At 37.7% G+C, this 18,649-nt stretch overlaps 1 protein-coding gene across 2 annotated transcripts in view; it reads right to left on the bottom strand.

Annotated features, from left to right (window-relative positions):
- The window catches only part of LOC137284850 (interferon-induced GTP-binding protein Mx1-like), a 98,908-nt gene that overhangs the window by 55,371 nt on the left and 24,888 nt on the right, over nt 1–18,649 (bottom strand). Inside the window, exon 2 of one of the 2 annotated variants that reach the window (XM_067816871.1) lies at nt 1,854–2,309. The exons of the other annotated variant lie outside the window; for it this stretch is intronic. Within the exon in view, the coding sequence (XP_067672972.1) occupies nt 1,854–1,932 (79 nt within the window). The 5' untranslated portion in view covers nt 1,933–2,309. The remainder of the gene's footprint in view (nt 1–1,853; nt 2,310–18,649) is intronic. 2 annotated transcript variants of the gene reach the window in all.

The following is an 18,649-nucleotide window of genomic DNA, read 5'->3' as shown; positions in this document are numbered from 1 at the left end:
CGAAATTCAAGCTATATCTATGAAGTTGAAGTTATTTGTGAAAGCCCTAATCAAGAGTGACCGAACTCCAGTGACTCTGCTGGGACACATTAATAAATAGTGTTGTGAGATCTTTAAACAGTATTGTAGTATATCTTATCAACCCCAAATGTACCTACCCAGTAGTTTTAAGTGTACCTACCCAGTTTAGCATTTTTCGTTTTAATATCGTGGTTTCCATTTTCAGTAATTCCTATTTGCCCGTCCCGGGAACGCAGAATAAATGATACACCACTGCCATCCCTTCCTAAACATGCCATAGAACGCAAAACTATCATTAGATCACATGTGTTAACATGTGCTTCGTCATGCTCCAACACACACAAGGACTTGGTTCGTTTCCATCGCAACTTCGGCTGCGTTTAAAAGTACTTCAGCCAGTTTAATGTATCAGTCAAAATCTTACAATGAATGAATGAATGAATGAATGAATGAATGAAACACCACGACCATCCCTTTCGAAACATGCTAAAGAACGCAAATTATCGTTTGATCACATGTGTTAACGGGCATCAGCTTGTTATAGTCTCCCTGGACAGACATAACAATTGTCAGAGGTGTTAAAACAACCAACTATCTGGTTGACTGCACAGCTGCCCGTTGACGTAGTATGCCCACATCACCTAATTTTCATGCGTAACTTTCATCTACATCACCATCATTAATATAATAAGCAGAGAGCACAGAAGACCGTATAGCTGTAACCACTGAACCGTGGCGTCTCTCTGTTCCCAAGTTCCCAAGTGGGGCTGTCCTTCTCTACCTTTTCCATTGATCTTTAAAACATCTGACAAGCTCAATGCATGCAACTTTTAACTAAAGTGTGATGTTATTCATATCATAAACGTATTTGTATGTATTATTCAGTTGATAAAATATCATTTTATGATACATACATGTATGACATGCTGGAGAGGTATTGGGCATTTTGTGTTATTTAACCATTACCATTTTGATAATGCATAAAAAAGACACTCATTAATCTATCACTGAGTTTTGTCATTCTTTCACTCCAACATGGTTGCTAAATCCTCTCTGATCATAGTATATATATGGAGTCTCCCATACCCAATTCCCCTAATTCTGAGAAACCAACCAGACATGACATACCCACATCACCTAATTAATTTTCGAGTAAAAAATACATGAAACGGGAGGACACCCTGTTAACTAATGGGAGTGGGGCTTGTAGGGAGTACCCTCACTCTCACAAACCCACAAATTGAGGAGAAACGTCCGTGTTTGTCAGGGATTCTTCTGGCTTTGCTAAATAAATCGTACATAAGCATGTAAAATATTTTGCTTTGATTCTGTAACTACCCACATTAGAGACATTAGTAAAATACGATTGTATAGTTTAGAGGTTGAATCTTGGCATGTTTTACCGGTTTTGTCACTTTTTCATTCTACATTTTTACCTGGGGCGTGCATATTTTGGTGGTTTTTAGTAGGAAACCCACTGGCATATAGCATTGTCTTTATGATACTCTGTGGTGGGTGGGGAGCTGGGATGATGAAGTTCTATGACCATGATACCCCAAAACAACTCAAACGTACTTCAGAGGATAGTTTATCTTCTGATGAAGACACCGTCGCAAAAGGCAAATCTGACCTTTAGACTCGTTATTTAGTGCTTTCTTCTTCGGATGATGGTCCTTTGAAACTGAATCTGTTTGCTCTGTCAAAAGCGATTTATGACATTGCTGGTGACGTTGTGTCAATGAAAAAGATGCGATCTGGTTTTATATTACTTGAGTGCAAATCAGCATTTCAATCATCTACACTCTTAGCTGTTAAGCACCTCGTGTCCATACCTGTTACTGTGTCCCCACACAAAACTCTCAACAGTTCTAAGGGCATTGTCAGAGACAGAGAGCGTTGTCTGTTAGACATGTCTGAAGATGAGATAGCTTTTGAACTAAAAGACCAGGGTGTAACAGGTGTAAAACGTTTTACAAGTCGACAATATGGTCAGATTGTAAAGTTAAACACATATCTGCCCAACATTTCTTTTCCTGTTCCACCGTCATCCATCAAAGCAGGCTACTGCAATATCAGTGTGGATAAGAACATACCGCTTCGGTGTTACTCGTGTCAAAAGTTTGGTCATGGTGCAAAATCTTGTACCAACTGCTAGAAATGTCATCGCTGTGGAGAGCTTGCACATGACACGATAGATTGTCCAAACAACCCAAATTAATTGCTCTGGCGATCATGCTGCTTCATCTAAATCTTGCCCTGTCTGGCAACAGCAACATCAGATTGTGAAACTGAAACATGAAAAAAATATTTCTTTTGCAGAGGCTAAACGTTTGGTTACTCATGATTGGTTACTCACTCCAACTGCAACTGTGTCTTACTCTGCAGCTGTTACCCGTCTACCTACTAAGACAGTTAAATCAGTTGAATGCCAGACTGAAATCTCTTGGGTGACTACCTGGACTTATTCTACGTGTGAAATGCAAACTGTTGCTTCCACGCAAACAGCATCACAATCCCGTCCACAATCTCGTTCACCATCTATCTTGGTGAGGCCGGGTATTATACACAGCCCTGTCGATCTTATTACTAACCTTCAAGCCGTTGCAGTTTGTTACACATTGCATTTACTTTATGCTCTTTGTAGGTACAAACCTCCAGACCTTCAAGCTCTGTATGATCTGCTTCCCCATCCCTGCATGGGGGATTTGAATGGACATGATCCTTTATGGGCAAGTAATGTTATCTATACCAAGGGTAAAATATTAGACGATTTTATTTCTGACAACAGTCTCTGCATATCTAATGATGGTACACACACACATATTTACACCCTCCGACAGGTAGCTATTCTGCCTTGGACGTTACACTCACAGAAGCAGATCTTCTGAATGAATTTTCATGGTCAGTTCATGATGATTTATGTGACCATTTCCCTTCACTTCCCTCAGTCAATAACCCGTCTGATGTTTCACCCTCATCAAGGTGGAATAGCCAAGGTGGATAACTGGTCTAAATTCACATCATTGTGTACTGCGAAACTCAAACATGAAACGTTCCAGAATATTGCTGACCCCATTCAACTGTTTTCAGATACACTGCATACTATTATAGCACCGAAACAATTCCTAAGTCCCCTGTAAATCCACATATTCGTAAGCCATGGTTTGATGGCGATTGCAAACAGGTTAGAAAAACAGCAAGAAGGCGGAAAAATATTTTCGCAAACATCCAACTGTACATAATCTGAATAATGTTAAAGTAATCAGAGCTAAAGCTCAACTTACATTCAAGCAAAATAAACGTAAGTCATGGAGAGCCCATGTCTCCAAGATTAACTCCCGCACACCTATATCAAAGGTGTGGAATATGGTACAAAGGATCAAGGGCAAGTGTTCCAAAACAAGTGTTAAACACCTTAAAGACAGAGATCACATTTTGGAAGATGCTACAGATATTGCAAACAAACTATTTTCCGCTAAACATTCGTCTTTATCAAACTATTTTCCTCAATTCCAGAGATACCAGAAGTTAGAAGACAAGAAAACCATTAATTTCAACTCTGACAGATGTATTATCCCTACATGAACTACAAACTGCTCTCGTGCAAGGTCATGATACAGCAACAGGGGCTGATAATATTCATTTACCTGATTCATGTCACGAGGTACCTTTAGACATATTTGATGAGATTTGAACTTCAGGAACTTTCCCTCCCTCCTGGTGGAATGCTATTGTGGTTCCTATACCTAAGCCTGGTAAACACCATTCAGATGCATCTAATTATCGACCTATATCATTAACTAGTTGCGTTTGCAAAAGTATGGAGCGAAAGATAAACAATCATTTAGTGTCGTATTTGGAGACCAATAATCATATATCTAACATTCAGTGTCACAGTGGTTTCCGTGAAAATAGAAGTACTATTGACCATTTTGTTCGATTGGAATCATTCATTAAGAATTCTATTGTCAATAACTAGCATGCTGTATCTATAGTTTTCTACCTTGAAAAGGCTTATGATACCACATGGAAACATGATATTTTAAAAGATTTACATGAGTTTGGTTTAAGAGGTCGTTTGCCTCATTTCATATCACAGCTTTTAACGGGCAGACAATTTCAAGTCCGGGTGGGGTCTACCATCTCTGACCATTACAAACAGAATCAGGGTGTGCCACAAGGCAGTATTCTGCCTGTGACTATTTAGAATTAAAATAAATAGTCATTCCAAAGTTTTAACAGATTCAATCCACGGTACCCTTTTCGTGGATGACTTTAACATCTCTTGTCGTGGCAAAAACATGCGAACTATTGAGAGATAGTTACAAATCTGTCTCAACAAAATTCATCAATAGTGCCTTGAGAACGGGTTTAAATTTTCTCAATCTAAAACAAACTGGTACACCAATCAAAGTTGTCAAGGAAGCTAAGTTCCTTGGTCTCATCTTTGACTCACACTTAACCTTTCAGCCACATATTAAATACCTAAAAACCAAATGCCTGAAGGCGCTTAATTTGTTGAAAGTCGTTTCAAATACAAAGTGGGGAGGAGACCAAACAGCCCTCGTACCTTTATACAGGTCACTCATCAGATTTAAACTGGATTACGGCTCCATTGTCTATGGTGGAGCCTGTAAAAGCAACATCAAAATACTTGATTCTATCCATCATCAAAGTCTAAGACTTCGGATCATTCCGAACTTGTCCTGTTGACAGTCTATACACCGAAGCAGACGAACCTTCTCTTGACCACCGTCGTACTAAATTATCTTTACAGCATCTCACTAAACTGTATTCAAATAAGTCCAATCCTGCATATAACTGTGTCTTCAATCCCCCGTATGGGGATTTGTACAATAAGAAATCGTCTCTTGTTCCGCCTCTTGGGCTAAGAGTAAAACCTTTTCTTTCTGCTGCTGGCATTGAGCTAGATAATATAGCACCTTTTCGCTTGTTTTCTTCTCCTTGGCAACCGGTTAGACAACAAGTTGACCTTACGTAAATATAAAAATAATCAGAAACTAATGAATAACAATATAAACAGGAATATAAACAATTAAAAAGTAAGTATAGTACATATAAATCCTTATTTACAGATGGGTCCAAGGATGGTGGCGCAGTTGCTTGTGCCACTGTCATTGGATCCAGAACAATATCTTCTAGATTACAAAATAACAGTTCCATTTTTACAGCAGATGCACATACCATATTGACAGCCCTAAACTATATTTAAAAAAACATCCTAAAAATAAACATTATATCATTTATTCAGACTCTCTTTTATGCCTGTATAATGATCTTGCTACTGGCCAATGTGACACCGTCTTTTGTTGGTTGCCAAGCCATGTTGGAATCTCTGGTAACACAATGGCCGATCTTGCTGCCAAGGCAGCACTCAACAAATCTGTGACACCGTTATAAGATCACATATCCGAGATCTAATGCAAAAGAAGTGGGACACCCAAGTGGGTATCAATAAATTACATGGAGTAAAGCCCTATATCGGTTATACCCACTTGGGTTGTCAGTCCAGATTTGAAGAGGTTGTTATGCGACGATGTCGCATTGGCCATACGCGATATACTCAGGAATACTTGTTAAAAGGTGAGTATCCTCCGTTTTGTATCCCTTGTGGTGAGAGAATCACGGTTAAGCATGTCTTGCTTGACTGTGTTGATGTTGCCATCACAAGGGATAAATATTTCACTGTGAAAACTGTAAAGGATCTTTTTTATATTGTTAATCATCATTTCATAATTGACTTTTTAAAGGAAATTGAACTGCTACATAAACTTTGAATATGTTTTGAATATGTTTTGTACATAGATAATATATCTTTTAAGCATGGTATTGTAAATTAGCAATCGTTAGTGGCTGTGCCATCGAGGGGGGTTGAAGTTACATAAAATTATTGACCTCCCAAGAGGGTACGTAAGTCCCAACAACTTTCAAAGTCAATTTTGCTGAACCATACTTTTTAGTCGTAATATGTATATGACTAGCTCTTTGTAGAAACACTGAACATTTGTGAGAAGGTCATTGACAAGTTAATTAGTTTTCTGTAGAAAAATATAAAACAAATCAAGCTTTGTGTTTTATGATAAAATCGTGGACGGATTCAACTATTTTCTGGTTTTCACAGTGAATACGTTCTTTGTTTCCATTCACCTAAGTCATCATAGACCACAGTGAGAAAAGGTCTATCTTCAAGCAGTAAGAAAGACCATGACAGAGTATGGAATACTTGTGTTTTCCTTGGTTTGGTCATCTCCTCCGTACCCCCTCCCCCGAATCCACACACCACCAGGGCGTGTAGGATTATGGGGCCGTGTCCGCGACAATGTGGCTCGGTGGATTAAAAGAGACTCCTATAGCCCCGTATACCCCTCATCACAATGCTATAATTTGTCGGTTTTGTGAATTCTGTAATATGGTATGGTACTGGTGAAGTGTTAATCAAAGCAATATTGTGCTTCCTAAACGAACCAGAGAGAATTTTGAGAATCAAAATAAGTTTTAAGCACATTTTCAAAATTGAAATACTGCGTGCACACAATAACTAAATTGAAACTAACTTAGATAGTGCCGGACAAGGTTTTCCAGAGCACATACACATAAATGTCAACGTCTTTCAAAGGCTAATATGTGCAGGTCTTGCAAAAGGACAAAGTCCCCATTTCTGTTTTAGTAAACAATGTTGTTCAGTCACACACGCACGCACATATGTATGTGTGTGTGTGTATATATATATATATATATATATATATATATATATATATATATATATAACACGTCACAATTTAATTCTGGACTCACAAAAGTCCAGAAACTCTCAGCACTGTGGCCACTCTCTCACAAGGGATTTCGCAAAATTAAACAGGCAGCTGTTATGCATGTGTGCTAAGGATGAAAAAATGAAAAAAAAATTTTTCGAAAACTCAAAATTTAAACTCGCTGGCCCATGGGCACGCCCATGGGCGAACAGTGGCCAATGGGTAGGCCCATGGGCAGGCCCATGGGCGAAAGTGTTTAATTTCATCCAGGATAAATGTTTTGGAGGTTGTAAATGAATGAAAAAATGTTGATAAGTATCATGACACAAATTTCAGCTTGTTGTGACTTGACTCTGCTAACTGACAGCGATTTTAAAAAATCTGGCCCATGGGTGAAAAACATATTGGCCCATGGACGAGAATAATTAATTTCATTGAAACTACATGTTTTTTCCAGGCTTTGCAGCCTTTCAATGAATGAACGTGTATTTATTATTGTCTTGACACCAAATTAAGCTTATTTTGACTTAATTCGGCTAATTTAGAGTGATTTTTCAAAACGCCTCGCCCATGGGCGAAAACCATTTGGCCCATGGGTGAGAATATTTACTTTTACTCAAAATTCACCTTTTCCCATGTTTTGGAGGTTGTGAATGGATGAAAGTATGTTCATAAGTATCATGTCACAAAATTCAACTCATTTTGAATTAATTCCGTTAATTTAGAGCTATTTGACAAAATCTCACCCATGGGCGAAAAACATTTTGGCCCATGGGTGAGAATATTTCCTTTTACCCCCAAACCCATCTTTTCCAATATTTGGAGGATGTAAATGAATGAAAGTACATTTATGAGTATCATGACAGAAATTTCAACTCATTTTGACTTAATTCCTCTAAATGAGAGCAATTTTGAAAACTCTCGCCCATGGGAGAAAGACATTTTGGCCCATGGGCAAGAGTATTTGCCTTCACTCAAAATACATCTTTTCCTGTGGTTTGGAGGTTGTAAATGAATGACGATATATTTATATGTATCATGACACAAAATCCAACTCATTAGGACTTAATTCTGCTAATTTGTAACAAGTACAAGAATCTGGACTTCCACTTAAATTTTCATAGTTTTTTTTATTGTCTTGGGGGTTGTAAATTTATTAAAGAAAGTGTGTTTATAAGTATCACGACAAAAAAATGAAATCATTCCGGTCTTAATTCGACTAATCTCGCTCGTGGACGAAAATATTTTCGTTTGCTTGTTTTCTTTATTTTGCAAAAATATGGTTTAAAAATAGATGCAATTCGAATGAAAATTCAGTTTAATTTCGTGAGTATAGTTTTATGTCGCACTCAGTAATATCCCAACAATATGGCGGCGGTTTGTAGATAATCGAGTTTGGATCAGACAATCCAGTGATCAACAGCATGAGCATCGACCTGCACAATTGGGAACTGATGACATGTGTCAACCAAGTAATCGAGCCTGACCACCTGATCCCGTTAGTCGCCTCTTACGACACGCATAGTCACCTTTTATGGCAAGCATGGGTTGTTGAAGCCCTTTACTTCCAGCAACATATACAGTACACTTAGAATGCTAAGCCTTGAGATTCTTTTGAATTTAGGTATTCTATAAATATAACAAAATTCAACCTATAGCTATGAAGTTGAAGTTATTTGTGAAAGCCCTAATCAAGAGTGACCAAACTGCAAAAACTATGCTGGGACACATTAATAAACGGTGTTGTGAGATCTTTAAACTGTATTGAAATATGTCTTGTCAATTCCACTGACATTCACCAAATGTACCTACTTAGTAGTTTTAAGTGTACCTACCCAGTTTAGCATGTTTCGTTTTAATAGTGTGGTCTCTATTTTTAGTAATTCCCGTTTGCCCGTCCAGGCTTTTCTTCGTCCGAGGTTTTATGGGGTATTCTCCTATTTGTCAGACCAGAAATAATCTACAACAGGGGTAGGTCACTCCCTTGTTTTCTTTACCATTTGTACTAATTAGTATGCGCCTCCTCATGCTCCAATGCACACAGTGACCTGATTCGTCTCCATCGCAACTTAGGTTGCGTTTAACAGTACTTCAGCCAGTTTACTGTATCAGTCGAAATCTTACAATGAAGGAATGAATGAATGAATGAATGAAGAGCAAGAAGTATATGTGAATGAATGAAAGAAATGATAAAAGAAAGAAGTGCATATGTGAATGAATGAAAGAATAAATGATACACCACGGCCATTCCTTCCAAAACATGCGTAAAAACTCAAAAATAACGTTAGATCACATGTGTTAACATCAGCTTGTTATTGTCTAACTGGTCAGACGTAACAATTGTCAGACAGGTTAAAACAACAAACTATCTGGTTGACTGCACAGCTACCTGTTGACGTAGTCTACCCACATCACCTTTTCCTGCGTAACCTTCATCTACATCACCACCCTTAATATATTGAGCAGAGAGCACAGAGGGCCCTATAGCTGTAACCACTGAACCGTGGCGTCTCTCTGCTCCCAAGTTCCAAAGTGGGGGTGTCCTTCTCTACCTCTTCCATTATGACAGACATGTACTTTTGTACTGTGAGTACTATGTAACTGAACGAAATGAATTCTTCTCCACCCTCATTGACCAACTGGATGTTGACAGTTATGTTAAAATTGAACTTTTGGATGAAAATGAAATGCTTGCATTATTCTGGGGAGCGGCTCAAACATTACCTGGAATTGTTAGCTTGACCACTTGGGACAATGTGTCACTATTATTTTGTAAACATGTATTTCATCTCAAGAATGTGTTGGACAGTCCTCTCTTTTCTGTGCAGCAATAACCGGCAGTCTGTGTACGTATGTTATTGAATAGTTATTTACACAGCTTATGACGTTAGCATTCATATTTCTATTCTAGCATTCATATTCTATATATTAACATTATGTGTTTGCTCTGAGTAACATCAGAGATGCTGTAAATCTTCGGATGTAAATTCTGGAGGAAATAAAGAAATTCATTCATTCATTCATTCATTCATTCATTCATCACCACCCTTAATATATTGAGCAGAGAGTGCAGAAGGCCCTATAGCTGTAACCACTGAACCGTGGCGTCTCTCTGCTCCCAAGTTCCCAAGTGGGTGTGTCCTTCTCTACCTCTTCCATTAATCTTTAAAACATCTAACAAGCTCAACCCATGCATCTTTTTATTAAAATGTGATGTTATACATAATCATAAGAGTATTTGTATGTATTATTCAGTTGATAAATTATTATTTTATGATATGTATACATATATATGTATGACACGCTGGACAGGTCTAGGGCATTTTGTGTTAATTTACCATTCCCATTTTCATAATGCTTAAAAAAGACACTCATTAATCTATCACAGAGTTTTGTCATTCTTTCACTCCAACATGGTTGCTAAATCCCCTATGATCATAGTATATCGACTCTGCCATACCCAATTCACCTTATCCTGAGAAATCAACCAGACATGACATACCCACATCGCATAATTAATTTTCCGTACCTATCGAGTAAAAAATACATAAATTGGGAGGGCGCCTTGTTAACTAATGGGAGTGAGCCTTGTAGGGAGTACCCTCACTCTCACAAACCCGCATATTGAGGAGAAGCGGTCGTGTTTGTCGGGGATTTTTCTGGCTTTGCTAAATAAATCGTACATAAACATGTAAAATATTTTGCTTTGATTCTGTAACAACCCACATTGTGACATTGAGACCATTTTGATTTATTGAGTAAAATACGATTGAATATCTTTTTAAATGGGGCGTGCATACTAATATTTAGGTGTTTTTTAGTATTCCATCTATTTGTTTAAATTAATTGATTTATCTGTTTTCGCTTTGTTTGGGGTTTTTTTATTGCTAGTGGCCCAGCGAGTGAGTCTGCTTTGATACCTGTAAATTTATTCTGACGTTTGACGAGCGGGACGTAAACAAGAATATATATGGAGCCCCTGCATCAATACGTATTAAAGTGTTTGAAACATTATTCTAGACCAGTATTTGTACACAACTGATGAAATGTACTTGAAAGATCAAGGTTCATAAGAACTACAGGGCACATTTCTCCTACCCCATTTAACAATGTCCATTTCTGATTGGTTCACGTGGCCTTGCGATCATTAGGTTTTACCCCGCCACGTGGGAAAAGCCTGCATCCACGGCAGTCAGTGAACTGTAAAGCAGTGGTTCGAATCGACTATAGTTAGTACCATGTTAATATAATACATGGTTTCAGCTTCTTTTGATGCTCTATTTACATAAAGTGATATTTAAACATCCGTTATGGTAAATACGGTGTAGCAATGTGATGAAGAGTATGCGGGTTTTCTTCATCCCATTTCATCCACCGATGAGAATGGTGGTATCCTCTTTTGGTTCACACCCGGATTGTCGAATGTTTTATCAAATACACAACAGGACTGTCGAAAAGCAGTGGAGTGTGACAGTGCTCAACACTGTTCTAATGACACCCGGAGCGTCGACTGCCTTGGAGAACTTGTGCACGAGAATAGCAGAAGACTCGTCTCTACGCTAATTAACGAGCTAAAACACATACACAAAGACATCGGTGAAAGAATGAGCTGTGGAACCAATTCCTGAATGATAGTCGTCGCACGAACAGTAGTCGAGAAAGTTGGCGTCATCGTGAATCGAGGGTCTGTGAGCATGTAAACTGCATATTGTGACACAGTGGCCACAATAAAGAATAAAGAAGAACTTGACAGATGGCTTCAGCGTCTCAACGAGCAGCTCCAAAGACAAGAGATTTCCGTAATGAACTGTGCTCATCAGACTGTCTGCCTCGCTCATAGTGACCACATTACTGTACTTTATAACGTATTTGGTTTTCCTTCATGTCCGGAGCGTCGGACGCCATAGTGTTGACACCTGATTACCTCCTTACGTAATACCCGAAACATCGAATTTACAAAAATTTCAATTCAATTTTAGACAGCCCAGGCAAGTCGTTTGTTTAAGGAGTAAGAGGATTAGGAGGCATGGTCGACTAGATTTCTTTGTTTAACTAATCCCACACGGCCTTCACCAATAGAGGGAATGATTTCTGTTCAGTTATGACATTGCTGTTCTCCATATGTCTCTATTTTCTCCACACATCTCCATGTTGTTGTTTATTTGTGTGTTTTGTAACTCTGATTGGGACAGGTGAACAAGCTTTACTGTACCTCATCCATACAGCATATAATACAAAATATAAATGAAGCATGTGTCGTCATCCATATGAACTATCATATAATAACATATGCATACATATCATTACATCAAATACAACAATCATATAGGTAAACATGAAAAATAGAGTTATGGTTTGTTGTGTCTGACTAGCTCTTTGTAGAAACACTGAACATTTGTGAGAAAGTTTTTAACAAGTTAATTAGTTTCCTGTTAAAAAATTAAAAATCAAGCTTTGTGTTTTATGATAAAATCGTGGACGGATTCAACTATTTTCTGGTTTTCACAGTGAATAAGTTCTTTTCCGTTCACCGAAGTCATCATAGACCACAGTGAGAAAAGGTCGATCTTCAAGCAGTAAGGAAGACCACGATAGCGTATGGAGTACGTGTGTCTTGGTCATCTCCTCCGTTACCCCCTCCCGAATCCACACCCCACCAGGGCGTGTAGGACTTGTCTCGGTGGATAAAAAGGGACTCCTATAACTCCATATACCCCTAATCACAATGCTATAATTTGTCGTTTTTGTGTATCCGGTTTTGTGTTTTCTGTAATATTGTATGGTACTGGTGAAGTGTTAATCAAAGCAATATTTTGCTTGCTAAACGAACCACATTCTTTGAGAATCAAAATATGTTTTAAGCACATTTCCAAAATTGAAATGCAGCATGCACACAATAACTAAATTGGAAGGAATGTCGTGCCGGACAAGGTTTTCCAGAGCACCTGCACATAAATGTCAATGTCTTTCAAAGACTACTATGTGCAGGTCTTGCAAAAGGACAAAGCAGGTATGCTTGACAAAGTTCTTGCAAAGGGGGTTTATACACAACACCAAAACCAACTGGTCAGCTCGACGCCTTATAAAACAATCAATTCGAGATTTCCTTTGAATGTGAGATATTTGGCTGCGCGTCTTGCGCAATCAGTCTTTTTCATCCATATACACTCACGAACACCTGTTCATTTCAAAACTGGTGTCCCCTAATGACCTAATGTGATCCATGGATGAATTTTGTATATGACAAGTAAAATACACTTGAAAGCGGCAGCTGTTTTACTCCAATAAACAAGACCAGCGGACGAGACATGACTTTTTCGGCGCAAATTGTCGTAGGCGCTTTGCGGAAATTACGTAAGTGAACGCGGAAGAAACAGAAGTGTCATCGTTCCGCTCAGTTTCCATTGTCTTTGCGAGTTATGCTGAGATACTCAGCAAACTGAGATAAAAGTAAAAATGATGAAAAAGTGGAAATCAGTGTATGGATTAGAACTTGAAAATCACTCATGAAGTCTCTGACAAAGTAATATCTGTTCAATTCATGATCATTTGGAAAAAAAACACGGAAGTTCTATGGATGTACAACTTCTTATAAGGTAAGCAGCATTTCGGCGTAGCTGTTAAACTCGATATCAAGAAAGGCATATCTTACAAGTAGTCCTGTAAGTTAAACCTTTGTTTTGGGTCGTGGTCAAAATCGTTTGGTGTAGTGACAACGGTGTTGTTTTATGGGATTAGATTACGGATTATACGGATTTTCTATAAAAAAAAGTAATATGTGTGTCCTCAGGAAACGAAATAAGACACGTGTACAGGAATGTAAGTGAATCGATGTTGGCAATCAGTGACTTCAGTTAATAAAATGGGCTTTCAGTTCACTCCTTCCATTAGTAATGAGTTATTTAGTTTCTTGATAAAATTGCCTGCAAGGTGAATGTTGAAAATGACAGTTTTCAGGATTATTTTAACAACTTCAGTTATGGCAAATGCGCTGCTATGCTTCACATTTCGTCTTACTTATTTTACGGGAAGATACCTTTGTGTAAACAGCTATATGTTCATTTTGAGAACTGGTAAAAAGGGAGAATATATCTCGTGAAAAGGAATTTTGAAAGACTGCAGATCAACAGTTCCAGTTGTCTCAACAACATAATTTCTAAAATACTTAGAGACCACAATCACGAAATCCAAAGTAAATCTTTTCGAGTGAAGCAAAAATAGTAAAAATTTATTTAAAAAATAGAAAAGTAAATGCAAAGTCAATCTTGATTACATTACGTATTCCTCATAGCCCGATATAATGATTACACATTAATAGTATGGATACGTTAATCTATAGTTTAAACCAATCTCCTCAAGTAATCGGGACTGGATTGGCAAGCATAAACATACATATCAATGCCACTCCATACCAATAATATAATTACATAACACACATGATAACAACACTTCATGTTCCGCTCGTCAAACGTCAGAATAAATTTACAGTTATCAAAGCAGACTAACAGGTCCGCTAGCAGTAAAAAACAAAACAAAACAAAAACAAATAAATTAATAAATCCAGATGAATAGATGGAATACTAAAAACCACCAAAATATGCACGCCCCCTTTAAACAGGTAGAGTGCAAAAGTGGCAAACCGGTAAAATATGCCAAGATTCAAACTCAAAACTATACAATCGTATTTTACTCGATAAATCAGAATGGTCTCAATGTCATAATGTGGGTAGTTACAGAATCGAAGCAAAATATTGTACATATATGTATCATGAAATAATAATTTATCAACTGAATAATACATAAAAAATACTCTTATCCATGTGTTGAGCTTGTTAGATGTTTTAAAGATTAATGGAATAGGTAGAAAAGGACACCCCCACTTGGGAACTTGGGAGCAGAGAGACGCCACGGTTCAGTGGTTACAGCTATAGGGCCTTCTGTGCTCTCTGCTCAATATATTAAGGATGGTGATGTAGATGAAGGTTACGCAGGAAAAGTAGGTGATGTGGGTATACTACGTCAACAGGCAGCTGTGCAGTCAACCAGATAGTTTGTTGTTTTAACCTGTCTGACAATTGTTACGTCTGACCAGTTAGACAATAACAAGCTGATGTTAACACATGTGATCTAACGATAGTTTTGCGTTCTTTAGCATGTTTTGGAAGGAATGGCCGTGGTGTATCATTTATTCTTTCATTCATTCACATATGTACTTCTTTCTTTTATTATATCTTTCTCATTCATTCACATATGCACTTCTTTCTTTTATCATTTCTTTCATTCATTCACATATACTTCTTGCTCTTCATTCATTCATTCATTCATTCATTGTAAGATTTCGACTGATACAGTAAACTGGCTGCAGTACTGTTAAACGCAGCCTAAGTTGCGATGGAGACGAATCAGGTCACTGTGTGCATTGGAGCATGAGGAGGCGCATACTAATAAGTACAAATGGTAAAGAAAACAAGGGAGTGACCTACCCCTGTTGTAGATTATTTCTGGTCTGACAAATAGGAGAATACCCCATAAAACCTCGGACGAAGAAAAGCCTGGACGGGCAAACGGGAATTACTAAAAATAGAGACCACACTATTAAAACGAAACATGCTAAACTGGGTAGGTACACTTAAAACTACTAGGTGGGTACATTTGGTGAATGTCAGTGGAATTGACAAGACATATTTCAATACAGTTTAAAGATCTCACAACACCGCTTATTAATGTGTCCCAGCATAGTTTTTGCAGTTTGGTCACTCTTGATTAGGGCTTTCACAAATAACTTCAACTTCATAGATATAGGTTGAATTTTGTTATATTTATAGAATACCTAAATTCAAAAGAATCTCAAGGCTTAGCATTCTAAGTGTACTGTTATATGTTGCTGGAAGTAAAGCTCTGTGTTCGGGACCCGTGAAGATCTGGAGTAGAAGAGGGCTTCAACAACCCATGCTTGCCATAAAAGGCGACTATGCTTGTCGTAAGAGGTGACTAACGGGATCGGGTGGTCAGACTCGCTGACGTTTGCTGACACATGTCATCAGTTCCCAATTGTGCAGATCGATGCTCATGCTGTTGATCACTGGATTGTCTGATCCAAACTCGATTATCTACAAACCGCCGCCATATTGTTGGGATATTACTGAGTGCGACATAAAACTATACTCACGAAATTAAACTGAATTTTCATTCGAATTGCATCTATTTTTAAACCATGTTTGCAAAATAAAGAAAACAAGCAAACGAAAATATTTTCGTCCACGAGCGAGATTAGTCGAATTAAGACCGGAATGATTTCATTTTTTGTCGTGATACTTATAAACACACTTTCATTCATAAATTTACAACCCCCAAGACAATAAAAAAAAGCTATGAAAATTTAAGTGGAAGTCCCGATTCTTGTACTTGTTACAAATTAGCAGAATTAAGTCAAAATGAGTTGGATTTTGTGCCATGATACATATAACTATATCGTCATTCATTTACAACCTCCAAACCACAGGAAAAGATGTATTTTGAGTAAAAGTGATTATTCTGGCATATTTTTCAAAATCTTCCTGAATTCGCAAAATTAAGTCAAAATCAGTTGAATTTTGTGCCATGATACTCATAATGGCACTTTCATTCATTTACATCCTCCAAAACATTAGAAAAGATGTATTTGGAGTGAAAAGGAAATATTTTCGCTCATGGGCCCAATGTTTTTCGCCCATGGGCGAGATGTTTTTGAAAATCGGTCTCAATTAGCAGAATTAAGTCCTAATGAGTTGGATTTTGTGCCATGATACTCATAAATATATCCTCATTCATTTACAACCTCCAAACCACAGGAAAAGATGTATTTTGAGTGAAGGCAAATACTCTCGCCCATGGGCCAAAATGTCTTTCGCCCATGGGCGAGAGTTTTCAAAATTGCTCTCATTTAGAGGAATTAAGTCAAAATGAGTTGAATTTTGTGACATGATACTTATGAACATACATTCCATTCACAACCTCCAAAACATGGGAAAAGGTAAATTTTGAGTAAAAGTAAATATTTTCACCCATGGGCCAAATGGTTTTTGCCCATGGGCAAGGCGTTTTGAAAAATCACTCTAAATTAGCCGAATTAAGTCAAAATAAGCTTAATTTGTCAAGACAATAATAAATACACGTTCATTCATTGAAAAGCTGCAAAGCCTGGAAAAAAACATGTAGTTTCAATGAAATTAATTATTCTCGTCCATGGGCCAATATGATTTTCACCCATGGGCCAGATTTTTTAAAATCGCTGTCAGTTAGCAGAGTCAAGTCACAACAAGCTGAAATTTGTGTCATGATACTTATCAACATTTTTTCATTCATTTACAACCTCCAAAACATTTATCCTGGATGAAATTAAACACTTTCGCCCATGGGCCTGCCCATGGGCCTGCCCATGGGCCTACCCATTGGCCACTGTTCGCCCATGGGCGTGCCCATGGGCCAGCGAGTTTAAATTTTGAGTTTTCGAAAAAAATTTTTTTCATTTTTTCATCCTTAGCACACATGCATAACAGCTGCCTGTTTAATTTTGCGAAATCCCTTGTGAGAGAGTGGCCACAGTGCTGAGAGTTTCTGGACTTTTGTGAGTCCAGAATTAAATTGTGACGTGTTATATATATATATATATATATATATATATATATATATATATATATATATATATATATATATATATATATATATATATATATGTGTGTGTGTGTGTGTGTGTGTGTGTGTGTGTGTGTGTGTGTGTGTGTGTGTGTGTGTGTGTGTGTGTGTGAATGTGTGTACAGTGAAATTACAATTAATTTAATGCACATGGAATGTTACAAAAGGTCGCAATTCGATATTATTCATGTGCATATGTTTGTATAGAAAGCCTGCCTGCAACCCAAATATGAACAAGAATATATTTAGACTCTACGTTCACTCGGCAAAGGAGGTCTATATACAAAACGAAAACCAACTGGTCAGTTCGACGCCTTATAAAACAATCAATTCGAGATTCCCTTTGAATGTGAGATATTTGGCTGCACGTCATGCGCAGTCAGTCTTTTTCATCCGTATACACTCACGAACATCTGTTCACTTCAAAGCTTGTGTTACCTAATGACCTAATGTGATCCATAGATGAATTGTGTACATGACAAGTAAAATGCACTTGAAAGCGGCAGTTGTTTTACTCCAATAAACAAGACCAGCGGACGAGACACGACTCTTTCGGCGCAAATTGTCGTAGGCGCTTTGCGGATATTACGTAACTGAAAGCAGAGAAACAGAAAACGTCATCGATCCGTTCAGTGGTCTTGTCTTTGCGAGTTATGTTGAAATACTCAACAAACTCAGTGTGTGGATTAGAACTTGTAAATCTCTCATGTAGTCGTTGACAAAGTAATATCTGTTCAGGTCATGATAATTTGGAAAAGAAACAGAGAAAGTTCTATTGATATACAACTTCTTATAATGTTAGCAGCATTTCGGGATAGCTGTTAAACTTGTTATCAAGTAAGTGATTTCTACGGAGTAGTCCTGTAAGTTAAACCTTTGCTTTGGCTCAAGGTCAAAACTGTTTGGTTTAGTGACAACGGTGTTGTTTTAAGGGATTAGACACTGGTGTTCTACAAAAAAGTATAATGTATTTCCTCAGGAAACGAAATATGACACGTGTACCAGAATGTAAGTGAATCGATGTTAGCGAGTTCACTCAGTAACGTCAGTTAATAAAATGAACTTTCAGTCCACTCCTTCCATTAGTAATGAGTTTCTTAATAAAATTGCTTGCAATGTGAATGTTGGAAATGACAGTTTTCATTATCATTTTAACAACTTCAGTTATGGCAAATGCGCTG

The sequence above is a fragment of the Haliotis asinina genome, chromosome 5 (genome assembly GCF_037392515.1).
Source record: "Haliotis asinina isolate JCU_RB_2024 chromosome 5, JCU_Hal_asi_v2, whole genome shotgun sequence".
Lineage (NCBI taxonomy): Eukaryota > Metazoa > Mollusca > Gastropoda > Lepetellida > Haliotidae > Haliotis > Haliotis asinina.
The sequence above is the reverse complement of the archived record's forward strand: the minus strand, read 5'-3'. Positions and strand labels throughout refer to the sequence as shown.